This window comes from Gadus macrocephalus, chromosome 15 (assembly GCF_031168955.1).
Source record: "Gadus macrocephalus chromosome 15, ASM3116895v1".
NCBI classification, from domain to species: domain Eukaryota; kingdom Metazoa; phylum Chordata; class Actinopteri; order Gadiformes; family Gadidae; genus Gadus; species Gadus macrocephalus.
Genome location: NC_082396.1, coordinates 18,326,216 through 18,346,215, shown reverse-complemented (window position 1 = coordinate 18,346,215; position 20,000 = coordinate 18,326,216). Strand labels below are relative to the sequence as shown.

The following is a 20,000-nucleotide window of genomic DNA, read 5'->3' as shown; positions in this document are numbered from 1 at the left end:
CCCCCCCCCCCCCCCCCCCCCCACACACACACACACACACACACACACACACACACACACACACACACACACACACACACACACACACACACACACACACACACACACACACACACACACACACACACACACACACACACACACAAACACAATACAACCTGTGTTTCTTCTGAATTCTAGCTATAGTGCCCATTTAGTGTGTGTGTGTGTGTGTGTGTGTGTATGTGTGTCTTTGTGTGTGTGTGCGTGCATGAGAGAGTGTGTTATTCTTACAGGATGTCCTCTATGCAGCAGAAAGCAAATGTATTCTGGGAGAGGCAAGTGAGATTAAGGTAGTGCTGATGGACCCTGAGTTCTTGTGACGGTGGGGAACCAGGTGGGCTTCAATGGAAAAGGGTCAACATTGCAGCATACCTCGGGTTTACAATTGAGTCCTTATTTTGATTTATTTGTTTTGTTGAGCTTAAGTCAGCAAACTCTTCAAATGTGTTTCTTCATTGAAATCTTCCAGTCAGTAAGAATGCAGCTCTTAAACAATACCTTCTGCTGAAGGGTGGACATTGTGGCCCAGGAATGGGCAGCACAGGCCTCATATCCTGGTCTAGCAACCAAAGGGCTTATCTTTGAACTGGATTGAAGTTAAGATGACGTGCAGTGTAGAAAATGACCATTATCCACCCTATTTAAAAAAAATTACATCATCGTCATCTCTGATTTTGGCCTAGAAGAGAGTCGAGCAGAGAGAGAGAGAGAGAGAGAGAGAGTGAGAGAGAGAGATAGAGAGAGAGAGAGAGAGAGAGAGAGAGAGAGAGAGAGAGAGAGAGAGAGAGAGCGCAATGTGAATGCATTTCCATAGGTCAGAGCTGAGAGACAACGTGGCGAGCGACTGATCCATAGCTCAGGCTCAGAAATAAAAGATGGCCTAGAGCAAAGTTTACCCAGAAAGTTACTCAAACGCTGCTCTTTAATGGCAACATCATCTTAATAAAAAATCTTATGGAACCCCTTAGAATACTTCAGTAATTGTTGGTAGTGCCATGGATGTACTAGTGATTGTGGTGACTTTATTTTGTGCAGTTCATTGAGAATCAGGAAGACAAAGTCATATCACTGGCAAATCAGAGATACGATTTGGAAAGTGGTCCAGAGTAAAATATATAAAAAAACAAAGCCACATCGAGGAAGAATTCATTTAAGATGTTTAAGGGGAATCATTAAGACAATGATGCCACGAGGGCTGAAAAATACATTGCATGATTTGAGAGACTAGATAGGTCAGGTACCAGCGTTTCCAGCTCTGATTGTGTTCCTCATTGTTGTAAGTTGTGTTGTGTTCAGGAACCTGTTTTTTGTTTCTTAGCTACTGGTGAAACATGGTAGGGATCCATTTTTCAAACTAGCAGTATCATTAACATTTTGAGGGAAAAAAGATTAAGAATTCTTACTACTACGATATATAATAGCAGGCCTGTCGCACAAGTTACTCAAGTTGGTCAGTGTGCATGTGCCAAGCAGCCTACAGCTCACACACACACACAGCACGGGCAAAGGCACACATGCACACACGCACGCACGCATGTACATACACACCGCATACACGCACACACGCAGACACGCACAAACAATGTGTGCTGACGCAGACGTTTCAAGACAAAGGCAGCGCCGGACACCGCACACACGCAGGCAGGCACACACATCCAAGCCAAGCGGCCTGCAGCTCACACACACACAGCACTCGTGAACGCACACATACACCGCAAGCACATGCACACCGCACACACACGCACAAACACACACGCGCAAGCTGACGCAGACGTTTCAAGACAAAGGCAGCGCAGGACACCGCATACACACGCATGCACGCACGCACGCACACACGCGTGTGTTGAAAGACAAGGGCAAGATCGATCCTGCATCCTGCAATGTCTGGCGATATTGATATCTCCCCCTCCCCCCTTTCGTCTGTTTTAACGGCGTCGCCGTCAACAAACTCTCCGAGGTATGATGTTTTGTCCATAGACTTTAGAAATTGCGATAAAAGAAATATAGAGACAATTTCTCACCTCGAAAAGCAACGGCAGGTCGTTCATTTTGCCATATAAAAACCGTTAAATTCAAATATCTGCCGACTGGCATATCAACACAAAAGTCACGTGATCTTAAACGGACAGCATCCCTATAACGCAGAACGAAAACATCTACCCATAAATTGACTCATTTTATAATGTAATCAAATGCTCACACATAGCTGCTTTCAAGTCCTGATATTCTCCTGATGGGCCGTATGTGTGAACATTACATATCCTGACATTTGTACCCTGAAAATCTCCTGAATAATTCTACCCCTGAGGTAGTATTTTCTCCGTAGGAAATGTAAATTAACTTATATGTGAATGAGGAGAAGAAAGGCAGTATTTTTTTCACACCACTTCAGTGGGCGTGTTGATGATGCTTCTGCATGTCATTGAGTGGCCCCCTAAATGATAATCAGCCTGTTGCCTTTTGTTCGCTGAATGGTTAAAAAATATTTAAATGTTGGCACTGCTTTTAAGAGTCATTTGTGGTGAACGTAAAAGATAGGTCCTATCATAACCGTAAAAGTATACTTCATGCAAATTCATTACAATAAATGAGTTCACAGCTGCACGTGTATAGAAAATGACAGTCAGAACATTATAGTGTCACGTCCTTCCACTTCCTGTTTTCTCAGTTAAACACAGAAATCAATACATTTGTCCAAGTGTTAGTTATATTTGAAATTAAGCAAAAATATACGCTCTTTCTCCGGTAACGCAGACATCTTTCTTCTTCGTCGGTTCTTCTTTATTTGTCTCTAACTCATACTCCAATCTTTCATAAAATTATTATTCTTGCTTCATAACGTAAGGAGGAAATGATTATGTTTGCTTCATTACGCTATAGGTGAACCAAAATGTTATACGTCGTATGATTATAGGTAAAATGTTGTTATATTATGCGCTTAGAAATTTGTTACATTATCGACTGGGTTTCCATATTATTGCTTTGGGTTTAATTACTAAGTAATAATAATTTATATATGTATATACATTATTTGTTCACCCATTTAAAGTCCAAAGGGGATTTGTGTTGTTATTGAGGCATCAATGATATTGACAAGAAGTTAATTTAGTCACACAAAAATGCCAGCACAGACAATTAAGTAAGTAAATATGTGCAGTAATTCAAAGTGTTTAACTCTAGTGTTTCATTACGAGCCCCTGTGACTGGTAGGGAGATTCAGGTTCATCAATTTCCTGAACCTTTCAGGAAAAAAACTCCTGACTGGTCAGAAATGAGTTTGGATTGGTCTAAAATCGAAATGGTCAGATGTTCATTTCATTGGCTAATAGCTGACAGATGGCGATGCCATTTCTTACAAACTAAATTAAAATGATGGCTCTTAAATTATAAAGCACCTTTGGGGATCATACGCATTCTCCTTCAAGATACTTTATCTGTCAATTTGTGTGTTTGTATATGAAGGCATGTTGTTTGACTGTGTACATGAAGGCATTGGGTTTGAGTGTTCGTCTGAATGTGTTGTCTGAGTGTGTGTCTGAAGGGGCATTGTTTGAGTGTGCTTCTGAATGTGTTGTTTGAGTGTCTGTCTGAAAGAGTGTGTTGTGACTGTGTGTCTATGGCCATGGTTTACACATTCAAGAGAGTTTGTTAATCGTATGTGTGTGTGTGTGTGTGTGTGTGTGTGTGTGTGTGTGTGTGTGTGTGTGTGTGTGTGTGTGTGTGTGTGTTTGTATCCTGTCAGATTCTGCTTCCAATGGAAAGGGGATTTGAGGGGTTCTCAGCTTTTCCATTTCGCACCCAGAGCCACCACCAACCACACAGTACCCCCTCCGCCCCTGCACACACACAAACACATACACACAAACACTCACAGGGATGCAGGCACACACACACACACACACACACACACACACACACACACACACACACACACACACGCACACACACACACACACACACACACACACACACACACACACACACACACACACACACACACACACACACGACACTCACAGGGATGCAAACAGACACACACACAACACACACTTCCCGTTCTTCAGCAGCCCGATTCTAAGGAAAAAAATAATAAAAAAATAAAGAAACGCCGAAGAAAATCTAATTTCTGCTGCCTCTGAAGACAGCAGGAATAAACCTGGTGGGATAAGAATTGGAGGTAGCCCCCAACCCTGGGCTGATCACTGCTTCACACAATTAGGGAATAGTGTGGCTTAGGTATCGACAGGAAACAATGCAACACACACACACACACACACACGCACACACGCACACACGCACACACGCACACACGCACACACACACACACACACACACACACACACACACACACACACACACACACACACACACACACCTATATATACATCAACACGGTATACTGTATCGGCCAACCCGGTATCACGCGATTTCGTGCTCATGCGCACAAACGTTATCTATTGAAGCGTGTTCCAGAGCACGACAGTCCGACTTTTTTCGTGCTACACAGAACGAAATGTAAACCAATGCATTCTGAATGGGAGTGTTCTCAGACAATTAACGTGCTCCACAAAACGGTACAGGAGAGAGAGAAAGAAAGAGAGGGAGGGACAGAGAGAGAGAGCGAGACAGAGGCTTCAGAAAGGGTGTTCTCAGATAGTACAGTGCACCCTAGTTATGTTTATGCCAAAACCACAAATGCTAAATATATATATATATATTGCCTAATTATATATATTGCCTATATATATATATAGGCTATATATATATTATTTAGCGTGTAATGAGACAATCTATAGCCAAATTGTCGAAGATGCCCGAGAATCTCCGGAGATATCAGCATGGGAAATCGGCGCATCAGACCCATGAACCTATAAAGAAAGACGTCATCTCAAGCGGGAGAGAACGTTTGCGGTGCTGGTTTGTGTCACGTATGTACAGGGCTCTCATGTCTCATGCATTCAGCGTGAGACACACGCAATTCAACCCATGCACACGCTCGAACCTGGTCTCGCGAAAATACGTGACACTGTCACGTTATTTAATCTATTGAAACGTGATCAGGGACACGTAGGCCTATTTTCTAAATTTTGTATTTCAATTGGAAGTAGGCTATTAGTCGTGTCACTATAAGCACGACTTCCAAACTAAGGTTCTGTCCCGGAGCGTTCTCCCTAATGTCCCTTATGGAGCTCCGTACAGATCATTCATTGTTGAAAATTGTCTGGGATAACTAACAAATGACAGCTTTTGGCCACCCGTTTCTACTTAAAATTGTCTGAGATAACTAACAATATGACAGCTTTTGGCCACTCGTTTCTACTTTCACTTTTGATACTGAGAAAATTGTGACAATACACGGATATATTAAATGCAGGTGCGCTGCTCTGTAGGCAAACCGCGAAGGAAAAAAGGGTAGCTGCTTCATCTGTTCTTTTTAGAATTGTCTTGATGTTAATAAACATATGATGTTAATAAACATCATATGTCTTGATGTTTATTTTATCTAGCCATCTATTCTCTTGTTTTTGGCTATGTGAATGAACGTCCGCGTCGATGCCTCACAAGTCCAGTGTCGCGAGCGGACGTTGCCATGACATCTAGAAATCATACCGTATTTAATGGGTTGTAGTGAGTGTAACATAATTCACCTACAGTATTTTGTTATGTGTTGTTCTTTCAATTGTGTTAGGCATGTCGTTTACTGTCTTGTTGGTTCAGGGATCGCTGTCCCTTTAAAGATTACGAGCGTCTCATGACGTCAGAGCCCATGCGGGATTTGTTTACTTGCAGCACGTTTTGATTTCCTGTTTCTCTCTTACTAAATAAACGAGTCACACAACTGTGTGCTCAACGTGCAAAATTGTATCTCTCACTTATTGCAATTTCCACAGGGTTATCATTAATATTGATGTGTAGGGGTTGATTATAACTCGTGAATAATATTGTTTAGACCACGGTCTGGGGGAATACTCGTATTCTGATTGGCTGCAGTGTGTGCATTAACTCCTGATATAGCCCTACAGACACCTGCTAAGTAGTTCCAGTCAGTGTTTAGATTCTCTGCCCGAACCCGAGCCCGACGCGGGCCGGGTCGGGCCGATATTTCCCACCACTATACTCGGGCCGGGCCTTTGATCGAGCGTTTTTATTTTTATTTTACCATTAGTTTATTGGCCTAATCTGAGGAGAAATCGATGCCATAAACAGAAATATTATGGGCCTTTATTACACGGGTCTTCTCAATGCCGTGGAACGCTCCGTTCACTTGCATGGGTAGGAGTCCGGTGACTTGTCTAACCCAGCGTCTTCCGTTGCTAAGCGACGTCACCGTCTTTGCAGACAAATTATTTCTCTGCTGATCAACACTACGAATGGCCAAAAGACTTGTATCCCCCCCCCCCCTTAAATAAATACTATGGCAGAATTATTATTATTATTATTATTATTATTATTATTATTATTATTATTATTATTATTACTATTATTAATATTATTATTATTATTATTATTCTCATTCAACTTGAACATGTGTTTTTACAGTAGAGTGGTGGAGGGATGACGTATGTTGGCCAACCCGGAAGTGAGCGTCGCCCTGGATTCCCTCGACAAAAAGCCAACGGGTTTTGCCATTGGATTTTGGATTATTGCAGAAACATTTGCATCTTTGAAGCACCTCCTCAAAAACTGAAAATAAATAAATAAATTAAAATATCCGTGCTCCAAAGGACGAAATGTAAACCAATGCATTCTGAATGGGAGTGTTTCTCCGTTTTTTCCATGCTACACAGAACGAAATGTAAACCCATGCAAATAAAGACTTCATGTTCATAATAAATTAAATATCATTAATCTCTTGAGGGTGTAGGGTGGTATTCTATTTTTTTCAACGGGGCTGCATCCAGTCACTTGACCGTCATGGTTGCTATGGTGGTTGCTATCGACCGCCCCCTCTAATCCTTACATGGTTCTAAAAACCACGCGGCAAAGGAGCTGCCATCAATTGTGTTGTTTTTGTCGTAAACTAGGGTCCGATGGTTAGAAAATAGACAAATATTCCAAGGTATCCTTAAAAGGCAGCTTGGATGTTTTTATTTTCTGCAGTTTAGACTTCTTCTATAACCTATTTTTGAAAGCAAAACACCAAGCTCATTGATTTAACGAGGCAGGGTTATTTGAAACAATTTATTAAATAAATATTTATGAGGTCATTCCTTCTCCTGAGTTTGCTTCCTAATTATGTCTAGTGTACAACCCTACATTCCACAAGCATCACCCCCCCCTCCCCATATGGATTTGGAGAATTGTTGCCACGTCCCAGTGGTGGAGGTATCATATATATGAAAGAGGGCATTCAATTATACTACAATGATCAATTAGGAGGCCGAAGCCCTAAAGGAAGTGATGCAATAGGTGACTGAGTCGACAACATTTAAGTAAGCTGTACCTTGAGGTCTCTTATATATCAAAGGGGGTCTCAAAGGACGCATATACGCTTCAACCTGTGGCTCCAGCCATACAGGAAATGACTCAGCATCTCGTTGCATCTGCACCCAGCTTGCAAGATTTTGGCCTGAAGTTCTTCCCAGACCTAAACCCTAGCCATCCAACATGCATATCTGAGAATCAGGCCTCTCTTTAATAATGACAAAAAGTTATGAGAGAAATACACATTAACTTTTTGTTATCTCATAAGCGGCGTGGTGCCGGCTCCTTTTGACCTTTTGACCCCAGACTTCAAAAACGTGGCCACAGGCCAGCTGTGTCTACACACCTTAAGCCACAAATGTACACCTCCATCCCACAAAAAATCTGGACTAGAAACTAACCTCTGTCTTATGTACATTTACTGTACTGTTTGAGGTCACGCCCCTTTTCCGGCCTTTTCGAGATAGCTAGGGATGCTAAAATGTTAACACACATTTCCCGGGGCCCCGAGGACGACATATCCGAGATTTGGAGTTCTAGCCCTTAGAGAAAAAAAGTTTTCCCAAATGGACTGTCATTTGGACAAAGCCCCTCAGAAGTGTTGCCTGCAAGACCTAATGGTTCAGAATGTGGTGGAAAAACAGTTTTTGAGATAGGAAGCTCCTACTGCCCTGAAATTTGAAGACCTTATTCTAGGGCCTAACTGGGACCCCCGCACCGAAACTTGGCCCGGTCGGACCCCGAGGGCAGGAAGGGGGGGCCCTTCCTGCCCGAAACTGGCCTGGACTTTCATAATCTTCGCTCGGTGAATGTGAAGGATGTTTGGTCGGATGTTATGATGAAGAATCATAATGTGAATGGGAATATTCTATAAATGTCTTGATATCATCTTTCGTCTCAACACTTCTGCTGCAGCCGCTTAAAGTCTCACTCCGAGAACCTTAAAATATGAATCAATCCATTAGAAGTATGAAAATATCTTCCCGGTGGCGTAACGGGGCAAACAAGGTGTCCTTTGACATCTACGTTTCGAGGCGATTGCAACAGTGCCACACATGAATATGTTTCAGGGTAGTAATTAGCGGAGACCTTTATCAATAATGACCAGCTATAGATTTGCTTCCCGATGGAGATTTCTGACAAATTACATGTTATTTAGCATATACACATTAAGCTGAATCCAATGAGATCAAGCTCGTCCTCTTGCTACACCGAGATCATGTCCTAGAACATAGGTGTACCATGTAAAATACATGTTACCCTTTGCTAGAGTGTCATGCTTGGTATCATTGGACTCAGCTCAACGTGTAGATGCTAAATAACATGTCATTTGTCACAAATTTCTATCGGGAAGCAAATCAATAGCTGCTCATTATTGATTAAGGCCTCCCATTTCGACGGCTAATTACTACCATTAAACATGTTCGAATATGCTCATGTGTGGCACCGTTGCAATCGCCTGGAAGCGTAGATGTTGAAGGACACCTTGTTCGCCCTCTTACGCCACTGGGAAGATATTTACATACTTCTGATTGACTAATGAATTGATTCAGCTATTCCCCCAGAAGTCCTGGTCAAAAGGTCAAAAGGAGCCGGAACCACGCCGCTTATGAGACAACAAATGTTAATGTGTATTTCTCTCATAACTTTTTCTCATTATATGCAGGTTGGATGGCTACAGTGTAGGTCTGGGAAGAACTCCAGGCCAAAATCTTGCAAGCGTGCCGCTGGGTGAGGTGCAACGAGATGGAGCACTTGCTGAGTCATTTCCTGTATGGCTGGAGCCACAGGTTGAAGCGTATATCCGTCCTTTGAGACCCCCTTTGATATATAAGAGACCCCAATGTACAGCTTACTTAAATGATGTCGACCCAGTCACCTATTGCATCACTTCCTTTAGGGCTTCGGCCTCCTAATTGCCGAATTGATCATTGTAGTATAATTGAATGCCCTCTTTCATATATATGATACCTCCACCACTGGGACATGGCAACAATTCTCCAAATCCATATGGGGAGGGGGGGGTGATGCTTGTGGACTGTAGGGTTGTACACTAGACATAATTAGGAAGCAAACTCAGGAGAAGGAATGACCTCATAAATATTTATTTAATAAATTGTTTCAAATAACCCTGCCTCGTTAAATCAATGAGCTTGGTGTTTTGCTTTCAAAAATAGGTTATAGAAGAAGTCTAAACTGCAGAAAATAAAAACATCCAAGCTGCCTTTTAAGGATACCTTGGAATATCTGTCTATTTTCTAACCATCGGACCCTAGTTCACGACAAAAACAACACAATTGACGGCAGCTCCTTTGCCGCGTGGTTTTTAGAACCATGTAAGGATTAGAGGGGGCGGTCGATAGCAACCACCATAGCAACCATGACGGTCAAGTGAGTGGATGCAGCCCCGTTGAAAAAAATAGAATACCACCCTACACCCTCAGGAGATTAATGATATTTAATTTATTATGAACATGAAGTCTTTATTTGCATGGGTTTGCATTTCGTTCTGTGTAGCATGGAAAAAACGGAGAAACACTCCCATTCAGAATGCATTGGTTTACATTTCGTCCTTTGGAGCACGGATATTTTTATTTATTTAGTAGTATTTATTTAAGTATTTATTTAAGGGGGGGGGGGGGAAAGTATTTTGGCCATTCGTAGTGTTGATCAGCAGAGAAATAATTTGTCCGCAAAGACGGTGACGTCGCTTAGCAACGGAAGACGCTGGGTCACCGGACTACTACCCATGCAAGTGAACGGAGCGTTCCACGGCATTGAGAAGACCCGTGTAATAAAGGCCTATAATATTTCTGTTCATGCCATAGATTTCTCCTCAGATTAGGCCAATAAACCAATGGTAAAATAAAAATAAAAACGCTTGATCAAAGGCCCGGCCCGAGTATAGTGGTGGGAAATATCGACCCGACCCGGCCCGCGTCGGGCTCGGGCTCGGGCAGAGAATCTAAACACTGACTGGAACTACTTAGCAGGTGTCTGTAGGGCTATATCAGGAGTTAATGCACGCACTGCAGCCAATCAGAATATGAGTATTCCCCCAGACCATGGTCTAAACAATATTATTCACGAGTTATAATCAACCCCTACACATCAATATTAATGATAACCCTGTGGAAATTGCAATAAGTGAGAGATACAATTTCGCGCGTTGAGCACACAGTTGTGTGACTCGTTTATTTAGTAAGAGAGAAACAGGAAATCAAAACGTGCTGCAATTAAACAAATCCCGCATGGGCTCTGACGTCACGAGACGCTCGTAATCCTTAAAGGGACAGCGATCCCTGAACCACCAAGACAGTAAACGACATGCCTAACACAATTGAAAGAACAACACATAACAAAATACTGTAGGTGAATTATGTTACACTCACTACAACCCATTAAATACGGTATGATTTCTAGATGTCATGGCAACGTCCGCTCGCGACACTGGACTTGCGAGGCATCGACGCGGACGTTCATTCACATAGCCAAAAACAAGAGAATAGATGGCTAGATAAAATAAACAACAAGACATACAATTCTAAAAAGAACAGATGAAGCAGCTACCCTTTTTTCCTTCGCGGTTTGCCTACAGAGCAGCGCACCTGCATTTAATATATCCGTGTATTGTCACAATTTCTCAGTATCGAAGGTGAAAGTAGAAACAGGTGGCCAAAAGCTGTCATATTGTTAGTTATCACAGACAATTTTAGGTAGAAACGGGTGGCCAAAAGCTGTCATTTGTTAGTTATCACAGACAATTTTCAACAATGAATGATCTGTACGGAGCTCCATAAGGGACATTAGGGAGAACGCTCCGGGACAGAACCTTAGTTTGGAAGTCGTGCTTATAGTGACACGACAAATAGTCTACTTCCAATTGAAATACAAAATTTAGAAAATAGGCCTACGTGTCCCTGATCACGTTTCAATAGATTAAATAACGTGACAGTGTCACGTATTTTCGTGAGACCAGGTTCGATTTTGTGCATGGGTTGAATTTCGTGTGTCTCACGCCGAATGCATGAGACATGAGAGCCCTGTACTTACATGACACAAACCAGCACCGCAAACGTTCTCTCCCGCTTGAGATTACGTCTTTCTTTATAGGTTCATGGGTCTGATGCGCCGATTTCCCATGCTGATATCTCTGGAGATTCTCGGGCATCTTCGACAATTTGGCTATAGATTGTCTCATTACACGCTAAATTATATAATTATAGCCTAATTATATATATTGCCTATATATATATACATAGGCAATATATATAATTAGGCAATATATATATATATATATAGCATTTGTGGTTTTGGCATAAACATAACTAGGGTGCACTGTACTATCTGAGAACACCCTTTCTGAAGCCTCTCTCTCGCTCTCTCTCTCTGTCCCTCCCTCTCTCTCTTTCTCTCTCTCTCGTACCGTTTTGTGGAGCACGTTAATTGTCTGAGAACACTCCCATTCAGAATGCATTGGTTTACATTTCGTTCTGTGTAGCACGAAAAAAGTCGGACTATCGTGCTCTGGAACACGCTTCAATAGATTAACGTTTGTGCGCATGAGCACGAATTCGCTTGATACCTGGTTGTATCGGCAGCAGGGAAATAAGGATAGGAAAGGAAACGCGAATGAACCGGTACATTTCCAGTTTAAATCTCTTGCTTAGAGCTTTCAGTTACAATGGGTGAGATCGTGCTATATTGAAATAGTAATTCATCAAATTTACTGCAAATAATTAATCAAATTTACTGCCACATAAATTTATAGCTGAACGCATTGGCTTCTTGCCATGTTCGGGAAATTGTTATCTTAGCATACTGACTAATTTTCTGGTTAGCTGAACGCTAATGACTCAATAGCAAAGTATGGAGCCCAAAGCAATGTTCACCATGTGTGTGTGTGTGTGTGTGTGTGTGTGTGTGTGTGTGTGTGTGTGTGTGTGTGCGTGTGTGTGTCTGTGTGTGTGTGTGTGTGTGTGTGTGTGTGTGTGTGTGTGTGTGTGTGTGTGCGTGTGTGTGTCTGTGTGTGTGTGTGTGTGTGTGTGTGTGTGTGTGTGTGTGTGTGTGTGTGTGTGTGTGTGTGTGTGTGTTTGCGTAAAAAAATACAGCAGAAGAATGAGAGGACGGCTTAAGAATAAGGAGGGAAATGGAGGGCTGTCCTTTGTGACTTATGCCCCGTCCACACTGAGCCGATTTTTGGGGTGAAACCGCATAAGTGTTGTGCATTTGGGCAGACCGTCCAGACGGATCCGGCGGATCTGGTGCCTGAAACCACACTATTCTGAAACCATGTCCCAGGGTGGTTTCAAATAAAACCGTAACGATGCGGTTTTGTGTTAGGATTTGTGTGGACGCCTGAAACACAAACGATGACGTTATCGCCCCTCCCCATGACCCTCTAGCTTTAGTGATTGGCTAGCCCTTGGTGTCCAAGAACGACAACAACAATGATGGCGGACTACATGCCCCCCCCGGAAGCTAACGGAGCTAAGTGGAAAAGAGTTAGGGAATCACTGTTAATAGCATGGACAGAATCACTGGATTCTTTAGTTGGATAGAAGTTTTCACCTGCAGAATAAAGAATTGCGGAAAGAATGTGACTACGAAGTGACCATGCCTTTGGTGAAGTTTTCCATTATGTTTTTGAGAAGGACAGATTGGGTTTCAGGGTTTGTCATTGGAAGGATTTTTATTTATTTTTTTCGCAATTTTTAAGTATAAAGAACAGATTCAATTATGCTTAAAAATAACATTTAAAGAGTAACAATTACATTCTTGTCAAACATTGAGTTGTTAACTTAAGCAAAACCGGATTTCCCAACTTCAATGTAAATTAATTATTAATTAGCGTGTCCAACACTGTTGGACATAATTAGCATGTTCAACACACAAATGTAGCCCTTCTGCGGTTTCAAGGCCCCCGTTGGCCGAAGCCCTTTCAATCTCTGAATTGAAAATTAGATGTGAGCTCACTCTACTGAGAGAGGTTGTGTTTGTAAAAACAGATGGAATGGTTGTCGGAGAGATGCAGATGCCGTTTTGAGAATCGCCCCCCGGAGGTCGTGCACACCACATTCAATCCAGACTGACGAGCCATACGTTGTCGTTCCGCCGGATTATGGCCTTGGTTCATGCTTGGCTCTAACATCACTGGTTCAGCCCCTTCTGAAATGAGGATGCTGTATGCAAATGTCTCTAAAACGTCTAGAACTGTGCTGTGCTGTGCACACTTTATTTCCATTTTATCATTCCTATCCTTTCCTAGGAAATCTATCAGGAAACAAGTTTCAGTGCAATGTTAACTGTTTGCTACTATGGTTTCTGCGATGCGGTCACCGGCCAACTGTATGTGCGTGTTCAAACAAAGGTCTCTTAGAAACTGCCCCTATGTTTGAAACAACTTTGATTGAGATCCTATCTTGATTCAGGGTTAGAATTTAGATAATTCTATCATGTAAAAAGGGCCAATATCTTAAATAGATTCGATTTCCAGGCTGTTGGTCCGCTGCGTCTGCCTATATTAAACCCATAGAGACCGATACTATATTCATCTCTACGGGGAAATTAAGGCTTTACAGCAGCTCACATGAAAAGCACAATAGCTGTATATTATACGGCTATTGTTATATATATTAACAATTAAATACAATTTAATGACAAAACATTTACATGAAAATGTTGTATTCCTCTCTGTGTCTAGCCCACTCTCTCACTCTCTCTCCCTCTCTCTCCTTTCCTTTCGCATACTTTCTAGAGCTCTCTTGCCCGGGGTACTCCCATTCCCATCCTTATCAGGAAGTGTAGACGGGGTAAACTGGGGTGTCTGGCTGCCGTGGACTCGCTCTGACTTTTGACTGCTGGATTATGCAGAGCACACAGGAAACGACTGTGCAGCACACTCTTTGATGTTGGCAACCGTGTGTGTGGGTGTGTGAGTGTTTGTTTGTGTGTGTGTGTGTGTGTGTGTGTGTGTGTGTGTGTGTGTGTGTGTGTGTGTGTGTGTGTGTGTGTGTGTGTGTGTGTGTGTATGTGTGTGTGTGTGTGTGTGTGTGTGTGTGTGTGTGTGTGTGTGTGTGTGTGTGCTTGCGGGTGTGTGAGTGTTTGTATGCACTTTTTTTTTTTTTTGGGGGGATGGAATACCATCCTTGCATTTAAAATCACGTTATTGCGTCAGCGTCTGCTTGACTGCATGTCAAATTATGAGCACATAAAAACTTGAAAATGTTAATTTCTTCCTCTTTACATTTCATTCCATATTTTCTCTTTCTCCGTTTCTCACACACACAAATGCATGCAGACAAACAAATGTACACACAGAGACAGACAGACAGACAGACACACACCCACACACACACACACACTCATAAACACACACACACACACACACACACACACACACACACACACACACACACACACACACACACACACACACACACAGACACCCACACACACACACACACACACACACACACACACACACACACACACACACACACACACACACACTCACACGCAAACTCTGCTTCCTGGGGGAAGAGGAGCAGTCTTTGTGCATGGGTTGTATGGAAGTCCTGAGGTTTGTGTCTTGAAGCCGGCAGTTCGGGACCTAATTAGTAAAGAGCCCTAGATTTTACCAGTCCTCGTGCCTACCAGCTCTATCCTCAAATCTAGGACAACCAAGACACACACACTGTACATATGCCTAACACTTACACAAACTCAGACAGATACACACACTGACACACACACGAGCAGCAGGGTGAATAAGAAAGGAGCGGAACATGTGATCAACGCAACCGAATGAATAAGGCACCGTTACAATTCTTTGCCCTGGAACCACAATGAAGACGCTACAATTATCAACCTAAACATAGATATCCTACCTGTTACAGAGGGATTGGCGTAAATTATTTTCATCAAACTACTATTCCCATTTAACTGTCTTTTGTGTAATTTGCACTTTATTGCAATCGCTTGTAGCTATTGTGTTATTTTGTGGTTGTAGATGTTTTTGTTCTGAGAAAGTACAAAATTAGGGTAAACTAGAAGGACCCAACTACTTTAATTGGGGCATGAAACCAACACAAGCCTCACACAGCCTCACCATAACCGACTATTTGTCATATCAGCCAAATATAAGAGCAAAAGTGTACCGTGGAACACAATTCCCTTATTCACAAAATAGGCTACAGCCTTAATGACTTTCTGTCTTAATGACAGAAAGTCATTAAGACCCACGCAGCCTAGCCTACCTCCAGCTGGCTTCAGTCAACCACACTCCAAATGCACTGTTTGTTGAGGAATATAATATTCAACAACATGAAAAATAGATACAAATGTCAGCGTATGAGTCAGTACTTTCAAAAGAGAAATTACTGAACAATTTCTCAAAATACATTCCGATCTGCCAATAACTGATTTCGGCAGTCACAAAAGATGATATTTGCCAGAAGGCCTAAGAGTAACTGAGGTACTAATTTCCCTAACCTTTCAATATCCTGATCATATTATTATTAAATACGATATTATCAGAGTAATACTGAAAAGGAAAACCATGAACAAAACCATGATGTGGCAGCGGTGGATAGAGGGCGACGCAAAGCAAAGCAAAAACAGTTTAATTGGTCAACAACAATACCTCCTCACTGAAAGAGGAGGGGAAGGGCACACTACACGTTATTCAACAAAGTTATCGATACAATCACACAGGAGCACCAGATGCGTTGGCGTCTGATCCTTTCAACACAATCAATGTCCTAGCGATGGCAGCCACATCGTAGCATCACAGCGGCGAGAGACGTGCAGGAGTCACTTACTTGCAGTGCTTGTGAGGGCCGCTGAGGGTCTCGATGACGAAGCACTCGCCACTGTTCAGACAATAGGTCAGGTCCCGCTCGTGGCACGGCTTGAAGTGCTCCGACCGCAGAGGTGGCACGGTGGGAGAGGCTGTGGTAACAACACACACAGGACTGTAGCGTTAGCTCTTAGCTCTAAGCTCATCCAACATCCCTGTCAACAATCACAGTCTGACAAAAAAACAATAAAACACCATCTGGTTCATTTGTCAAGCACGTCGACACACATGCACGGGATTTTGGCTTAAAATGATTTGGTAAACAAAATTTAAATGATGAATAAGGAATTGAATCGTCAAATGAACGTTTGATTTAGTGTTTGACATTGTGACTTCAGATTAGCACTGCATGGGTAGTGTGTGGGTGTGTGTTTTTGTGTATATTTATGTGTGTATGTGTGCATGAATGCACGTGTGTGTGTGTGTGTGTGTGTGTGTGTGTGTGTGTGTGTGTGTGTGTGTGTGTGTGTGTGTGTGTGTGTGTGTGTGTGTGTGTGTGTGCGTGTGTGTGTGTGTGTGTGTGTGTGTGTGCGTGTGTGTGTGTGTGTTTGTGTGTGTGCGTGTGTTTATGTGTGTGTGTGTGTGTGTGTGTGTTTGTGCGTGTTTGTTTGTGCATGCAAGTGTGTGTGTGCGTGTGTCTGCGTGCGTTTACATGCATGGCATGTGGATTTTTGTGTGTCTGTATGTGTGTGTCTGTGTTTAAGGAACCTATATGAACATAGTGTGTCTTCTATAATCTGGCCTTCTGACAACATAAATTCATCTTACTATACCAAACTAGCCTTTCACTCGTCACGCTTCATTAGAATCATCTGTCTCTGTCTGGCTCCTCTAATCTAGTAACAACAGTCAACGCAGAACACACCAAAACACACCAAATCAAGTCTTCCATTTAACGAATGAATGTGTGCGGTACTCAGCATGGAAATCAAATTTGTAATTGTTCAACAGAGAAAACTAATGAATGAATACAGCGTGTAGCTTTTTAGTGAAAAGCAAGCGTGTTTTAATAATTGTGTTCATAGTACTCAAAGGATTACCACAATAATCGTTGTTTTCACAAGATATTTTATCTTCTCCTCAAGAAACCTCCTCAGACAACAGCGTAATCACCCACAAACGCTTTTCACTTAGCACAACAGAAAAGAAAACACATTGTATGAATGCCCCCGAAATAAAATATACCTTGCAGGTTTTCCAGAACAGACTAAGTGGCTAACGGCCAATTACTCACAACCCAAGGTGCCATCCTCACGGCTGGCTGCCACCCCACCGCAATGCGCCGTGGAACTACACCAGGCTACACGCATTACCTTGAAGATATTGTTTGTTTAGACCCTGTGATGTCCCCCAAGTAAAAGATGGATGGGGAGCCTGTAATGATGCATCCCGCTGTGATTAATACGGCCGGGAAGTCGCCACTGTTGCTGGAGAGCCGGATGCCCCCCGGTGATACATCAGGGGGGCCCGGGACGAAGGCGCTCTCAGGGATGTGTTTTGGTACGCTCTGAGTCTGAACACGCTTTATGTACAAACTATAGGAATCCTCCATAGAGCTCTGGCATAAACCATCGCTAAACACCCGATTCACAGGGGTGTCATCGTAGGGTGCTTTCAGCTAGCGCTCATAACACTGATTATGGGTGTGCTACCTTAATGCACCAGGATAATGGACGCACCGGTAGGTACCCTGGTTTGGTCTCCTGCCCGTTTCCATACCAGGATTCGACCCGTAATGAGGGTGACGAGCCACATCAGTGATGGTCCAACTAGGACCTCTGTGAACCCAATCTACTAAACTCATCATGAGGAGGAACACAGTGGGACCTCAGTGCCGTTTTAACATGTCAAAAAATGGCAATGCTTCAAGAACCGTATCAATAAATATATACTGTACTGTCCCAGATGTATTGCCTCTCTGCATAAAATGCAGATGGGTCTCTAAACATATTGATTTGACTCGTAGCGGGTTATGCATATTGAATGAGAGAAACAGCAATATGTTGAGATGAGAATAACCAGGAACAAGCTCTGACATATTCAAAAGGAGCAAATATACGTCACTTGCTCATACATTGTTGTCAAGGAGCATGTTTTTAAGAACCTGGAAGATGGCTTCTATCCCAATATGTGAAATGGGAATAACATGGCAAATACATTGAGAAGTTGTAGCAGTAGATTTCCCAGAGCCTAGAACATTGTATGTAGTACATGTGTATAGCAAACACGGACAGGACAAACATGATTTCATTACATAACCTGCAATGTTATAGTGATGTGTCTTGACTGTGCATTGAATATTTTTCATTATATAACAATTCTACATTTGCCCTTATTAACAAGGATTATTTTCAAAGGGTGAAAGTAATTTTAACATTAAGTGATATTTGAAGACTGGTTGGCCATTATAAACCTTGGGGTGTTTTGGGAAAGCAGTTTAGGTTTAATACATTAATGCATGGCTTAGAATGTTGAAAAAAATCAAAAAGCCAGTGATGACGAAGAGCCATGTTCCAATTAACACCACACCACAGCGCTGATTGCTTTTGCCTTTTTTGTGGAAAAGAAAAATGAGAAAGCTTTAAGAGGTTCCCACCGGCCATTTGTCAGCAGGGTGTTTGGAACATGTATCCGGGAGAAGCCATGCAAGCAGAGAAGACATGGTTAAGTGATTACATATCTGCTTTCATAAATGATACGGCCATTAGAGTCACATTACATCTTCCTTGTGATGTTTTTGTGAAAAATACAGGGAAAAAAGTTGATGAAATTGTCAAATCAACATAAAGTTCCAGACGGGAACAATATTAATGTCAACCAAGGTTATCCGCCCTGCTAGATTTCAATTTCTATTTTGAGGCGGAAGAAATGTGCAACAAGCGTGTTTGGCTATAATGAGTGGGTGAGGTAGGACATTTTGATCCATCACTCGGCTCCTTAATTAGGAGCATAATATATAGTGTATGGGGAGGCTGCTGATTGGCCCCCGGGGGTAGCTAGTAATATCAAACAGTGTGGATAATTGGCATGTAAGGACATTTTGGGGCCATGTGAGGTCAGGTTAGGACGGAAGGGCCAATGAGATTGCAATACCCGTTTGGTTGAATAATGTTGTTGAAAGTTGAACCTCTGCATAAAACTAGACTAAATCATATTTAAATGTGAACAAATATGATTCACAGTTATTTACACATTAAGTCAATTCCAGATTAGGAGGATTCAATACTTATTTTTATTTATTGATATATATATAGTTGTATTTATTTTATTCAAATGTTTTATTCTGCATTTTTCTGGAGGGACTGATTAAAATAATATGCAGTAGATCTGAAGCGTGAATAATAGGAATGCTTGGGAAATGTGTCAGTGGTGAGGAACTATTCTGCCTGAGATGCATTAATCAATGTCCCTTAATCCAATTACATAATATGAGAGAGAACTTTGAGAGAGAGAACTATGAAAGAGAAAGAGATATCTGGAGAGAGAGAGAGAGAGAGAGAGAGAGCGAGAGAGAGCGAGAGAGAGAGAGAGAGAGAGAGACACACACACACACACACACACACACACACACACACACACACACACACACACACACACACACACACACACACACACACACACACACTGACATCAAAGAGTAATAGAGCTGTCCAATTATCCATGTCCCAGTGAC

At 42.3% G+C, this 20,000-nt stretch overlaps 1 protein-coding gene across 2 annotated transcripts in view; it reads right to left on the bottom strand.

The window, feature by feature from the left end:
• LOC132473496 (pro-neuregulin-3, membrane-bound isoform) overlaps nt 1–20,000 on the bottom strand; it is a 253,382-nt gene that overhangs the window by 90,009 nt on the left and 143,373 nt on the right. For both annotated transcript variants that reach the window (XM_060073661.1, XM_060073660.1), the window contains exon 2: nt 16,290–16,419. In XM_060073661.1, the coding sequence (XP_059929644.1) occupies nt 16,290–16,419 (130 nt within the window). The remainder of the gene's footprint in view (nt 1–16,289; nt 16,420–20,000) is intronic.